The sequence below is a fragment of the Dipodomys spectabilis genome, unplaced genomic scaffold (assembly GCF_019054845.1).
Source record: "Dipodomys spectabilis isolate Male_0828 unplaced genomic scaffold, ASM1905484v1 ptg000158l, whole genome shotgun sequence".
Taxonomy (NCBI): domain Eukaryota; kingdom Metazoa; phylum Chordata; class Mammalia; order Rodentia; family Heteromyidae; genus Dipodomys; species Dipodomys spectabilis.
In genome coordinates, this window is record NW_024870835.1 from 7,476,506 (window position 1) to 7,490,880 (window position 14,375).

Below are 14,375 nucleotides of genomic sequence, written 5' to 3' on the forward strand. Positions count from 1 at the left end.
CAATCAATAGTATCAGATATAAGTATGGCTAATACTAAACACTTTTGAAGTCCATTTGCTTGGAAGGTCTTTTTTACCCATTCTTTTACCCCAAGCCATGTGTTTCTTATAAGCAACAAAGAGTTAGATCTTGTTTTAGATATTTTTTTTTTATCTAAGTATCCATTATGTTTTTTGAGGGTTTTGTTTCTTCGATTTTTCAGTCATGGGGGTTGAACTCGCATACTGAGCATTTTCTCTGAGCTCTTTTTGCTCAAGGCTAGTGCTCTACCATTTTGAGCTACCACTCCACTTCCAGTTTTCTAGTGGTTAATTGGTGGTAAGAGTCTCACAGACTTTCTTGCCCAGGCTTGCTTTGAACCACAATCCTCAGATCTCAGCCTCCTAAGGAACTAGAATCACAGATGTGAGCCACTAGAACCTAATTGGTATATGTCTTTTGACTGAAGAACTAAGATCTTTAACATTCAATGTCAATATTGAGAGAAGTATGCCATGTTTCCTGGCATTTTGGTTTTTTTGTCATGTTTGCTTCTTCTGTGGGTAATTTTTCCCCTAACTACCTTTTGTGGTGCTAGTTTGGAAGCCATAAATTCCAGTAGGTTTTTTTGGTTTTTTTTTTTTTTTTTTTTTTGGGTCCGGTCGTGGGGGCCTGAACTCTGGGCTTTGGGCGCTGTCCCTCAGCTCTTCAGCTCAAGGCTAGTGCTCTATCATTTGAGCCACAGCACCACTTCCGGCTTTTTTCTTTTTGCTTATGTGGTGCTGAGGAATCGAACCCAGGGCCTCATATATGCAAGGCAAGCACTCTACCACTGAGCCACCTTCTCAGCCCAAATTCCAGTAGTTTTTGTTTATTGTAGAATGTTGTTATTTCTCAACCAATTTTAATGGATAGCTTCACTATGTAAAATAGTCTGGGTTGACAGTTGTCTTTTGGGTCTCGAATAATGTCTTTCCAAGTCCTCCTTGCATTTAGTTATCTGTGTTGAGAAATCTGCTTTGTTACAATGAGCTTGTGATAGTAAGTTACTTGTTTCTTCTCTTTTGACACTTTTGATATTCTGTATATTTAGATAGCTTACTATACTGTATCTAGGAGCATTTCTTTTCTAATCTTGCCTGTTTGGAGTACAGTAGGCTTCCAGCACAAGGATGATACTCTATTTCTCAAACATTTTCTGCTATTATTTTGTTGAATAGGTTTTCAAAGCCTTTATTTTAATTTCTTCTTCCTCATCTATCCCTATCATCTGTAGGTTTAATCTTTTGACTGTGTCTGAGAAGACTTGTATGTCTCTTGTACCTTCTAAGTACTTTTGCAATGCTTTGACTGATCTAATTTATCTGCTCCAATCTTTTCCAATATGCCTTAGAACCCAGGGTATCTTTGTACTCTTGGAAGACCTTCTTTAACAATGGTAGTAGTAGGAAGCAAAAGTAATTTTGAAATTCTTTTTTTTGTTGTTGTTGTTTTTTGGTCATGTCGTGGGGCCTGAACTCTGGGCCTGGATGCTGTCCCTCAGATCTTCAGCTCAAGGCTAGCACTCTACCACTTGAGCCACAATATCACTTCCGGCTTTTTTCTTTTTTGCTTATGTGGTGCTGAGGAATCGAACCCACGGCCTCATGCATGCATGCAAGGAAAGCGCTCTACCACTGAGCCACCTTCCCAGCCCTTGAAATACACTTTGAAGGAGGATGAATACTTAAGTAGCACACATAAGGCCCTGGATTGGATCCTCAACATCATAAAATTTTTTTTTTTTTTGCCGGTCATGGGGTCTGAACTCTGGATCTGGGCGCTGTCCCTCAGCTCTTCAGCTCAAGGCTAGTGCTCTACCACTTGAGCCACAGCGCCACTTCCGGCTTTTTCTGTTTATGTGGTGCTGAGGAATCGAACCCAGGGCCTCATGCTTGCAAGGCATGAACTCTACCTTCCTAGCCCCAAAATAACAATATTCTTACCACGAAGTTTTTCTTGGATCCTGTGGGCTTCAGCTAATCGCTCCTCAGCAGCTCGTCTTCCAAGGCCAGCTTCCTTTCTAGCAACAGCCAGATCATATTCCAGACTTTGTCGTAATGCTTCTCCTTTTTCAACCTCAGACCGCAGCTTGGCAATCTGGCTCTCATAACTTGACAACTAAAAACAAATTTGTAAGCTTAACAAATAACATTAAAACATGTTTCTAAGATAGTGAGATCATGTACTTAAACATTTAAACTTCTTAGAAAAACTTGATTCCATACATTTGTAAGAATTCACAAATTTGTATTTTCTGAAACACTAGAAATATTATTATATCAAATGACATTCACTAGTTTCTTGCTTTAGAGGGAGAAAAAAAACTCTTAAAGCCAGGCACCTATAGTTCATGCCTATAATCCTAGCAACCCAGAGCTACTTTATGTAGAAGACAAAAGCTCAAAGCCAGCCCAGCAAAGTCCATGAGACTTCCCTCTCCAAAATAAGTAGCAAAAAGCTTGGCTAGAGGTAAGGTTCAAGTAGCAGAATACAAGTAAACTAGCAAGCTTAGCCAAAAACATTTAAACTCTCAGATGAATTGTTATACAAATAAAGAAAAACCATGCCTTTTAATGACAAGCAAGTACTTAAAGTACAGGAAACATAAGTAATTAAAACTTATTTTCTCAGCCGGGCGCCGGTGGCTCGCCTATAATCCTAGGTACTCAGGAGGCTGAGATCTGAGGATCACAGTTCAAAGCCAGCCCAGGCAGGAAAGTCCATGAGACTCTTATCTCCAATAAACCACTAGAAAACCGGAAGTGGCGTTGTGACTCAAGCAGTAGAGTACTCACCTTGAGCTGAAGAGCGCAAGGATAGCGCCCAAGCCCAGAGTTCAAACTCCACGACCAACAACAACAACAAAAAAAACTTATTTTCTCTACATCCATTCTGTAAACATAATCACAAAGAAAACTACATCAAAGTACAATTTTGTTTGTGTGGGGGGTGGGGGGGAATCATGGGGCTTGAACTCTGGGCCTGGGTGCTATCCCTAGCACTTCAGCTCAAAGCTAGTGCTCTACCATTTGAGCCATAGCACCACTTCTGGTTTTCTGGTGGTTCACTGGAGATAAGAGTCTCACAGACTTTCCTGCCTGGGCTGGATTTGAACCACAGTCCTCAGATCTCAGACTCCTGAGTTGCTAGTATTACAGGCAACACCTGGCTAAAAGTGCAATTTATTAAACATTGTCTATATTATTTTTGTTGATTATGACATCAGTGGCAAAACATATAGTAATAAAAGTGGCAACTCTTGGGGCTGGGAAGGTGGCTCAGTGGTAGAGTGCTTGCTTTGCATGCATGAGGCCCTGGGTTTGATTTCTCAGCACCACATAAGCAGAAAAAGTTGGAAGTAGGGCTGTGGCTCAAGTGGTAGAACACTAGCCTTGAGCTGAAGAGCTGAGGGACAGTGCCAGTTCAGGCCCCACAACCAACAAAAACAAATAAATAAATAATGAGGTTTGGAGGTATGGCTCAATGACAGAGCATAGTATACACAAGGTCCTGAGTTCAATCTTCACCACAAGGGCAAAAAAGTGGGGAAGGAGAAAGAAAAAAAAAAACTTATGACATAGTAACTTACAAATGTCCATTAGCATGTAAGAGAAACAGCCAGGCCCCAGTGACTCACACCTGTAATCCTAGCTATTCAAGAAGCTGAGATCTAAGGATCATGGTTCAAAGCCAGCAGGGGCAGAAACGTCCCTGAGACACTTATCTCCAATTAACGACACAAAAAAACAGAAGTGTTGCTGTGACTCAGAGGTAGAGTGCTAGCCTTGAGAAAAAAAAATGCTCAGGGACACACCCAGGCCCTGAGTTCATGCCCCACAATAGACAAAAAATTTTAAAAAAAATTTTAAAGAAAAAAAATCACCTTATTTATAAATTTAAGGTAACTCTAATATTTTGCTCCAGCTTCATTCCATTACTCCCTGCCCATTCCCTCACCTCTCATAATACTAAAGTAGTTAGCACTGGATCCTCTCTTGTTTTAGTTATTTTCCTTGTTTGTTTCAAATCCATCCAAATCGTTTTCATTTTCTCTACACAGATATTCTCCCTCTTTTTTCAGGTTGTAAATAATTCTAAATAGTTCCTCCTTCCCTATTCCTTGATCTCTCCAAATAATTCTGGCTTTATAGGTTACTTTAATGTCCACTATGTGTTTGTTTGGATCTTTATATCAATACCCTCTACTGATATCTCCAATGAAGTTCATTGATGCGGCTTCCATTTTTGTGATCGAACTTCAATAATAATACATCTTGGAATCAGAAATGGTCTCAAGATGGGTTTCTTGGGGGACTAATTTAGTTAAGTCTAACTATAGTGAAGATCCTACAGCAAGAAACAGGAAACTAGCAATCCACAATATACAGCAGGACAACAGATAATTATAATGCAAAGCTGTTTAGGATGAAGTGCCATTTGAAACCAAACAGTTGGAAAATGAAGTAGAAAAGCAACTCACCATTATTGCATTATCTTTGCCAAAAGGCTAAATATTACTAGACAATTTGCAAAAACAATCTCAGGGATTCAGGAACACAGCTCAAATAGACAAAAAGTCAGTGTTAGGTTTTTAAAAAGAGGTAAGTGAGTAAGAACACCATTTATGTTAGGTTTTTAAAAAGAGGTAGCCGAGTAAGAACAGCACCAGCACGCACGTGGTATTCAGAAGACCTGCTGGGACCAGGCAAGGTTTGCACTCCACGTGGCTGGGAAAGAGAGAGGAAAGAGCTAGAGCAGAGAGAGAGCAGAGAGAGCTAGAAAAGAAGAGCAAGAGCAGAGAGAGCTAGAAAAGAAGAGCAAGAGCAAGAGAGCTAGAAGAGCAAGAGCAATAGAGCTAGAAAAGCAAGAGCAAGAGCTAGAAACAAACAGAGAGAAAGAGAGAGAGTCTGGGCCTGGGCTAGGCCTTATGTAGGGTATGGGTGGGGAAAGGTGTGGCCACATCAAATTCAGATGTGACCTCAGCGGATGCAGACGTGACCTCTTCCAGGTGTCTCAGTTGCCTAGGTAACGCAGGTACTGGGTGGAGACTTTGCTGCGAGGAGGGTGGAGTCTGCTTGCCATCCAGGGGCGGACCTTACAGTCAGGTACTAGTAACTTACATCTATAGTCCTAGCTACTCAGGAGGCTGAAACTTGAAGGAAAAGTCTGCAATTAACCAGCAAAAAGCCAGAATTAAAGGTGAGGCGTAAGTAGTAGAGTGTCCAGCTATGAGCAAGCAAGCCAAAGAAGAGTGAGAAGCTCTAAGTTCAAGCCTCAGTACTAGAAGATACTCAGAAAACCCAGAAAATTTCCATGGTGGCTTTTAAAGAATCTCTTATATTCTGTAGCCCCAGAACATACAAGTTCAAGAACCAGACTCTAATTATGTTGAACACTGAATTATCTTTAATGGTGAGTCTAACCAAGTTTCTTCTAAAAAGTTTCAATTTGGAGATAACTAGGGAAAAAAGGACCTTGGTTGAGAGCTTTCAGAATTACATAAACCTAAAAATTGTGAACCCCAGCATCTCCAAAATAATTTTACCCATCCCTCCTCTTTGAAGTAACTAGCCTTCTACTGCTCAAAGATTTATTCATGACTACAAGAAGCAGCTGACTTATGAGTATTTCCAAAATCCACCTGCACTGCTGCCATTAAAAACTTACTCAAGGGCTGGGAAGTTGGCTCAGTGGTAGAACGCTTGCCTTGCATGCCTGAGGCCCTGGGTTCGATTCCTCAGCACCACATAAGCAAAAGAAAAAAGAAAAAAGCTGGAAGTGGTGCTGTGACTCAAGTGGTAGAGCGTTAGCCTTGAGCTGAAGAGCTGAGGGACAGCGCCCAGGCCCAGAGTTCAGGCCCCATGACCGGACCCAAAAAAAAAAACTTACTCAAATCTCAGTTTCTATAGGAGAAATGCACAGCTGACACTAGAGAAAACAACATATATAACAAAAGAATTGCATTCTTACTTTTTTTTTTTTTTTTTGGTCATGGGGCTTGAAGTCCGGGCTTCATCACTATCCCTCAGCTCTTCAGCTCAAGGATAGTGTTCTACCACTTGAGCCACAGCACCACTTCCGGTTTTCTAGTGGCTTATTGGAGATAAGAGTCTCTCAGACTTTCCTGCCCAGGCTGCTTTTAACCGTGATCCTTAGATCTCAGCCTCCTAGAACTATATTATAGGCATGAGCCACTGGCACTGGCTTGGCTAGTTATTTATTTTGCATAACAGGTATCAAGAAAATACAGGGGGGGCTGGGAAGGTGGCTCAGTGGTAGAGCGCTTGCTTTGCATGCCTGAGGCCCTGGGTTCCATTCCTCAGCACCACAAAAAGAAAAAAGCCAGAAGTGGTGCTGTGGCTCAAGTGGTAGAGCACTAGCCTTGAGCTGAAGAGCTGAGGGACAGCTCCCAGGCCCAGAGTTCAGGCCCCACGACCGGACCCCCAAAAAAAAAAATACTGGTATTTAGACCTTATTAAATGATTATTATAGGCCAGTGTTGAATTCAGTTTGCACTTACCCATCCAAGCAGATTGTTATAGTTACCTTATTAAATCCACATCAATCTTACACAGGTTATTGCTAATATAAAATTAGTAAGAATGCACCAGGCATCGGTGGCTCACGCTTGTAATACTAGCTACTCAGCAGGCTGAGATCTGAGGATCATAGTTTGAAGACAGCTAAGGCAGAAAAGTCCTTGAATCTCTTATCTCTAGTTAACCACCAGAAAACCAGAAGTGGAGCTGTGGCTCAAAGTGATAAAGCACTAACCTTGAACTAAAAGAGCTCAGAGACAACACCCAAGCCCCAAGTTCAAGCTCTATGACCAACAAAAATAAAAAATAAAAACTAGCCAAGATCATATCTCTTATGAATGGAAGGGTCAAGAATGAGCCATGGTCTATGTACTATACTGAGCTGATTAAGCTGAGCTTTAAGAATAAATGAGACCTAGGGCTAAGGTTGCAGCTCAGTAATAACAGTATAGCCTATCCTTGGTCTCCCAACATAGCAGAAAAAAATGAAAGACTTAAATAGAGAAAAAAGGAGAAAGAACACAAAAGACATATGCATATATAATCATGAATTGTCATACAAGAAAAAAAATACTGTCCTTCATAAATATAAATACACATGTATGTATGAAATATATATACACTAGTAAGATATAACATAAAAGGAAACTAAGATAAGCCGGGCGCTGGTGGCTCACGCCTGTAATCCTAGCTACTCAGGAGGCTGAGATCTGAGGATCGTGGTTCAAAGCCAGCCCGGGCAGGAGAGACCATGAGACTCCTTTCTCCAATAAACCACCACAAAACCGGAAGTGGCACTGTAGCTCAAGTGGTAGAGTGCTCGCCTTGAGCTGAAGAGCTGAGGGACAGCGCCCAGGCGCAGAGTTCAAGCCCCACGACCGACCAAAAAAAAAAAAAGAAACTAAGATAATTTTTTAATTATACTATAATTCAAAATTATATACTCAAATCTACTTAAAAGACTGTTCCATAATTGAGACCATAAGGAATATACATTATGATTTCAGAAATGTCTAAGTTAGGCATGAGGGTACACATCTGTAATCCCAACTCACAAAGCTGAGGCAGGAGTTCAAACACACCCTGTCTCAACAACAACAAAAAAGTCTAATTTACAAATCCTGTAAATATTAGACACATTCATCAATTAAAAATTTTGTCAAGTCAAACATTTTAATTCAAATACACCTAGACGGGCGCTGGTGGCTCACACCTGTAATCCTAGCTACTCAGGAGGCTGAGATCTGAGGATCATGATACAAAGCCAGCCTAGGCAAGAAAGTGCATGAAACTCCATAAATCACTAGAAAACCGGAAGTGGCACTGTGGCTCAAGTGGTAGAGCGCTCACCTTGAGCTGAAGGGCTGAGAGATAGTGCCCAGGCCCAGAGTTCAAATAAATAAATAAAATACGCCTAAAAAGCATACAACCATTTGTTAAAGTTCTACTTTGATATTACTATATAATGCTATTATATAAAAACTATCTATAACCAGACACTCATGGCTCATGTCTGTAATCCTAGCTACTCAGGAGGGTGCAATCTGAGAATCACAGATCAAAGCCAGCCTGGGCAGGAAAAGTCTGTGAGATTTTTGTCTCAAAAAATGGGCTGGGAAGGTGGCTCAGTGGTAGAGCGCTTGCCTTGCATGCATGAGGCCCTGGGTTCCATTCCTCAGCACCACATAAGCAAAAAGAAAAATCCGGAAGTGGTGCTGTGGCTCAAGTGGTAGAGTGCTAGCCTTGAGCTGAAGAGCTGAGAGACAGCACCCAGGCCCAGAGTTCAGGCCCCACGACTGGACCCAAAAAACAAAAACAAAAATAATAACTATGGGTGGGGGGGGGGGGCGGGAGGAGGATGGGAAGGAATGGGAAGGGGAAACAAAGGAGGAGGCTACAATGCTTGATAAGAAATGCACTCATTATCTTGCCCATGTAATTGTAACCCCTCTGTACAGTATTTTCACAATAAATAAATAAATATCAGAAAACCAGAAGTAGAGAAGTGGCTCAAAGTGGTAGAACATGAACCTTGAGCAAAAAGAACTTAGGGTCAGTGCCCAGGACCTGAGTTCAAACCCTACAACTTAATATAGATATACATATAGATATAAAAACATATTTTTATTCTTCACTACAATTTCCTTTTGTTGTTGTTGTTATTATTGTTGTTGTTGGTTGTCAGGCCTGAACTCTGGGTCTGGCGCTGTCCCTCAGCTCTTCAGCTCAAGGCTAGCACTCTACCACTTGAGCCACAGCGCCACTTCCAGCTTTTTCTGCTTATGTGGTGCTGGGGACTCGAACTCAGGACCTCATGCATGCAAGGCAAGCACTCTATCACTGAGCCACCTTCGCAACCCTACAATTTTCTTTTAAGCATCAGAATGACAGAGAAGTAAAAGTGAAATATGGAGTTTGTCATGTGAACGTGAAATTCATACATTACTTAAAAGAAAAAACAAAGTCTACCTCTGCATTATGTTTAGTTGTCATGTCTAGTTTTTCTTTTTTAGCTCGATGGAGTTTCTTTCTGAGATCAGTAGTAATATCTGACTCTGTTTCACTCTTAAGCATTTGTTTTACTTCCAAAGAAGCATTCTTCAACCTACAAAATAAGGTCATAATAAAATATAATTCTCATAAAACATTTCACAGCATTTCTGATATTTCTGGAAATCTATTTTTCAAAAACACAGGGAACACATTGCAATAATGAGATGTACAAGTCATTATGTTGAAAAACGAACTTTACAACTTTGGTTGGGGGGACGGGAGGGAAGGAGGGGGACGGGGAGGATACAAAGGGATGGGAAGGGGAAACAAAGGAGGCTACAATGCTTGATAAGAAATGTGCTCATTATCTTACCCATGTAATTATAACCCCTCTGTACAGTATTTTCACAATAAAAAAAACCCACAGGGAACATAAGGTCCTTGGCTTAAAGAATTTTCAATGTAATCAAAATATTTCATGTAAAAGTTAGATTAAAACACAAAGTAATATATTCCTAGTAACAAAATACTATCCACTAGAAATCCACTACATCGTTTAAGATTGGCATTTAAATTGTCTGATCATATCACATGCTGGGTAGCTTTGGAAGATATTAAGGATATTTTCATTTTCTTTTATTAAAATATATTTCATTTAGTATAATTGCAATATATATTACAAACGAAAGAGTACAAATAAGAGATACTAAAATGACAGACTAAAAAGTACTCTACCCTGTCCTTCCCCCCAAAAAATGTTAAGTATCAGCAAACAGAATTTAGAAATAGAACTGAAAAGCAAAAGAGCATGGAAGATGAAACAGCAATAAAATGTGAAGCTAAAAAGCAATTTTGGATAAATAACAGATCTATCTACAAAAATAGGAAGCTAAAAAGCAATTTTGGATAAGTGATCTATTTAAGAAAGTTTAATTAAAAGCAAGCAGTAATGAGACAGAGGAGAAACAGGCAGAGCCACCACCCGGCCCAGCCCACAAGCATCTCAACTGAACACTGATTGCAGTGGCAACCAATGACCTACATTGCACAGAAACACCTAGCTCCAGGGTGAGTACCCCACAGGGGACAGCGTATCCTCCTCAAGGGAGACCAGAGCTGGTGGGAACCGCCAGATCTTGACCCAGACCCCTACCCCAACACCTGTACTACAGGACCCACTAAAACTGGGAACTGTTGGAGAGCTCCACCAGCCCGTGGAGCACAGCCAGCCAGCCAGGTTAGATCAAGAGCGACCCTGGAAGGGAGTTTAAACATGCAAGCCAGGAGCAGTGCCCCTGGGTCACAACAGCCAACAGTGGAAGAAACCTGAACAGTTTACTCCAGGCTGCGTAACCCAGGCGGGATACACAGCAGCACAGGTCCAACTGGCGTGCCCCAGGCTGGGGACCGGGAGCCAGGACCAAGCCTGAAGATCAGGTGCCTGAGCAACACAACCAACTCATCTCCATTGAAGTCAGAAACTGAGCATACGCCTCAGCAGAGAGGGGGAAACAGGGAACTGCATCCCCTGGGAATCATGCCCGTGACAGCAAAAGACCTGGGTGTCCAGGGCAAGAGAACCAGAAGCTCAAACCCGACCCATATATCCCAGGCTGAGAATTGGACAACTCAGGCCGCCAGCACCTGATAATAGTCAGGAGCTCAGCCTGGTAAGGTGGCTCAGCGGTAGAGTGCTTGCCTTGTGTGCATGAGGCCCTGGATCTGATTCTTCAGCACCACATAAGCAGAAAGGGCCAGAAATGGTGCTGTGGCTCAAATGGTAGGGCACCAGCCTTGAGCTGAAGAGCTGAGGGACAGCGCCCAGGCCCAGAGTTCAGGCCCACAACCGGCAAAAAAAAAAAAATCAGGAGCCCATAGCAGACTCCAGCAACTGGGAGAGTACATCCAGCACACCCGATCTCGCCAAGAGCACCTGTAGGAGTAAACAGGAGCAGTCTAGGCCGGTCAGTCCTTCTAAAGGCAGGAACTGCCAGTGATCTACAACAGACAGCCAAGAGCCCTATATGAGTCAGACCAGCTGCTGGAGGTCAGCCTCCAAGAGGACCACTATCTCCGCCAACCCAGAAAAAGCAACCAAGCAAAGACAGACACCTATTGACCAAAACAAAATTTCAGATTAATCTCCAATAATCCCTGAATCCCCATGTGAAAATCAGAGAAAAATTACAAGGTTTATCAACACCCAGAATAGCAAGCTACCTCCAAAAGCCAGCAGCCACCCAGGGAAGAGCCCCAGTGGGAGCAAAGCAGAAATGGAAGACAAAAGCTACATCCAAGAGATGCTAGAGGCAATGACTCAAGAATTAAAGCGAAAAATAGATCAGAAATTTAAAGAACACAGGGACGAACTATCAAAAGAGATGCAAGATTTCAAACCGGAGGTGCATGCAAAAATAGAGGCAGTACACACCTTACTAAGAGGTCAGATTAGTACAAAAATAGAGACAATACACACCTCACTAAGAGGTGAGATTAGTACTTTGAGAATCAACATTGAATCCATAAGTGAGTCCATTTCCTCCATGCAAACCACAATGAATAGTGAATGAAACGGAGTGAATGAAATGGAATTTAGAGTGTCAGATACAGAAGACAGAATGCACCAACTGGACCAAAAAGTCACAGATATGAAAAAATCACTTAAATTATGCCAAAGGGAAATCCAAGAGTAGCACATAGTGCCAAGAAATTTGACCTTCGTATATTGGTGTTGATGAAGGCGAGGAATATCAAAGCAAGGGAATGCAACAGCTATTCAACAATATTATCAATGAAAAATTCCCCCATCTTAAAAGAGAACATCTTACCTACATAACAGAAGCATATAGAACACCTAACAAGCAGGATCCCAGGAGAAACACTTCTAGACACATTATAGTAAAAATAATATAATAAGGAATAATAAGGAAACAATATTGTATGCAGCAAAAACGAAGAAGGAGCTAGACTACAATGGGAAAATTAGAATCACTGCAGATCTCTCCACACAGACACTGAATTCAAGAAAGACCTGGGAAAGTACCATCTGAGTTCTGAGAACCAATAACTGCCAGCCCAGACTGATATACTCAGTAAGGCTAGTATTCACATTCAATGGAGAAACTAAAATTTTTAATAGTAAAGAAAAACTAAATGAATTCATAAACAATAAGACAGCATTACAATGTTCACAAATAAAATAAAATTAAAAAAAAAAAGACAGCATTACAAAGAATATTAAGAGGAAAAACATGACCTGAAGAAAGCAACCAGGAAGTGGGACCCGCATGAGACAGGTATGAATAGAAGTCTAACTTAGTAAGCACAGGAGAAAAGGAAAGAAGAAAAGCTTAGGAAAACAGGGAATGACAGGGACCACAATGCATCTCTCTATATTAACCTTAAATATTAACGGACTTAATTCACCAATCCAAAGAAAAAGAACTGCAGATTGGATTAGAAAACATGACCCACTGGGCTCACGCCTGTAATCCTAGCTACTCAGCAGGCTGAGATCTGAGGATCACAGTTCAGCCAGCCCCAGCAGGAAACTCCATGAGACTCTTTTTTTTTTTTTTGGATCTGGTCGTGGATCTGAACTCTGGGCCTGGGCGCTGTCCCTCAGCTCTTCAGCTCAAGGCTAGCACTCAACCACTTGAGCCACAGCCCCACTTCCAGCTTTTTTTTTGTTCTGCTTATGTGGTGCTGAGGAATCGAACCCAGGGCCTCATGCATGCAAAGCAAGCACTCTACCTCTAAGCCACCTTCCCAGCCCTCCATGAGACTTTATCTCCAATAAACCACTAGAAAATCGGAAGTGGTGCTGTGGCTCCAGCAGTAGAGAGCTCACCTTGAGCTGAAGAGCTGAGGGATAGCGCCCAACCCCAGAGTTCGAGCCCCATGACTGACAAAAAAAAGAATAGAAAAGAAAACATGACCCATCCATCTGTTGCCTTCAAGAAACCCACCTCTCAGCCAAACATACAAACTCAGAGTGAAGGGTTGGAAAAAGATCTACCAATCAAATGCCCCCAGTAAGAAAGAAGGAGTAGCTATCCTGATACCTGACAAAATAAACTTTTTATTAAAATCAATACAAAAAGACAAGGAAGGACACTACATATTAATACAGGGAACAATCAAGAGGAGGATATTACCATTATCAACTTATACTCCCCAAACATTGGAGCACCCAAATACGTTAAGCAAATACTCTTAAACTTACAGAATAAAATAGATCCAAATACGATAATACTAGGAGACTTTAATACCCCACTCTCACCAAAGAATAGGTCTACCAACCAGAGGATTGGCAAAGAAGCTACCGAATTAAGTGAGGCCATACTTCAAGCAGAACTAACTGACATCTACCAAATATTTCACCCTAAAACAACACAGTACACATTCTTCTCAGCAGCTCATGGAACTTTCTCCAAAATAGACCATATCATAGTTCATGCAAGGAACTTAAGCAAATACAAGGGAATTGACATAATTCCCTGTATCCTATCTGACCACAGTGGAATCAAGCTAGTTCTCAATAACAAAACATACTGCAGAAATTACTCAAATACATGAAAATTGAACAGCACACTTCTTTTTTTTTTTTTTGGGTCCGGTCATGGAGCCTAAACTCTGGGCCTGGGCACTGTCCCTCAGCTCTTCAGCTCAAAGCTAGTGCTCTACCACTTAGCCACAACGACACTTCCGGCTTTTTTTTTTTTTTTTTTGCTTATGTGGTGCTGAGGAATCGAACCCAGGGCCTCAGGCATGCAAGGCAAGCGCTCTACACTGAACCACCTTCCCAGTCTCTGAACAGCACACTTCTAAGCAACAACTGGGTAACAGAAGAAATTTAAAAATTCCTACAATTCAATGAAAATGAAGACACATCATCACAAAGAAACTTGTGGGACACAGCAAAAGCAGTCCTGAGAGGCAAATTTATCGCCCTTAGTGCCCACATCAAGAAAATAGAGACAGACCAAGTAAATAATCTCATGTAGCAATTAAAACAGCTAGAAAACATGAAAAAATGGAACCTAAAGTTACTAGATGGAGCCAGATAATCAAATTAAGAGCAGAAATTAATGAGATAGAGAATAGGAAAATTATAAATAAAATTAATACAATAAAAAAATTAATACAATAAAAGCTGGTTTGAAAAAATAAAATTGATTGACCTTTGGCAAGATTAATTAACAAGATAAGGGATGTCATCAGAAAAATCATAACAAATACCCAAGACATCCAAACAATTATAAAGAACTATTTTCAAAAGTTATACTCTCTAAAGAAAGAAAACCTAGCAGAAATGGATG

The 14,375-nt window shown here is 41.2% G+C and overlaps 1 protein-coding gene across 1 annotated transcript in view; it reads right to left on the reverse strand.

The window, feature by feature from the left end:
• The window catches only part of Ccdc171 (coiled-coil domain containing 171), a 313,064-nt gene that overhangs the window by 274,257 nt on the left and 24,432 nt on the right, over positions 1-14,375 (reverse strand). The window contains exons 3-4 of the mRNA XM_042692902.1: positions 9,031-9,166; positions 1,966-2,140 (exon numbers count right to left, since the gene is read on the reverse strand). Of these exons, the coding sequence (XP_042548836.1) occupies positions 1,966-2,140; positions 9,031-9,166 (311 nt within the window). The remainder of the gene's footprint in view (positions 1-1,965; positions 2,141-9,030; positions 9,167-14,375) is intronic.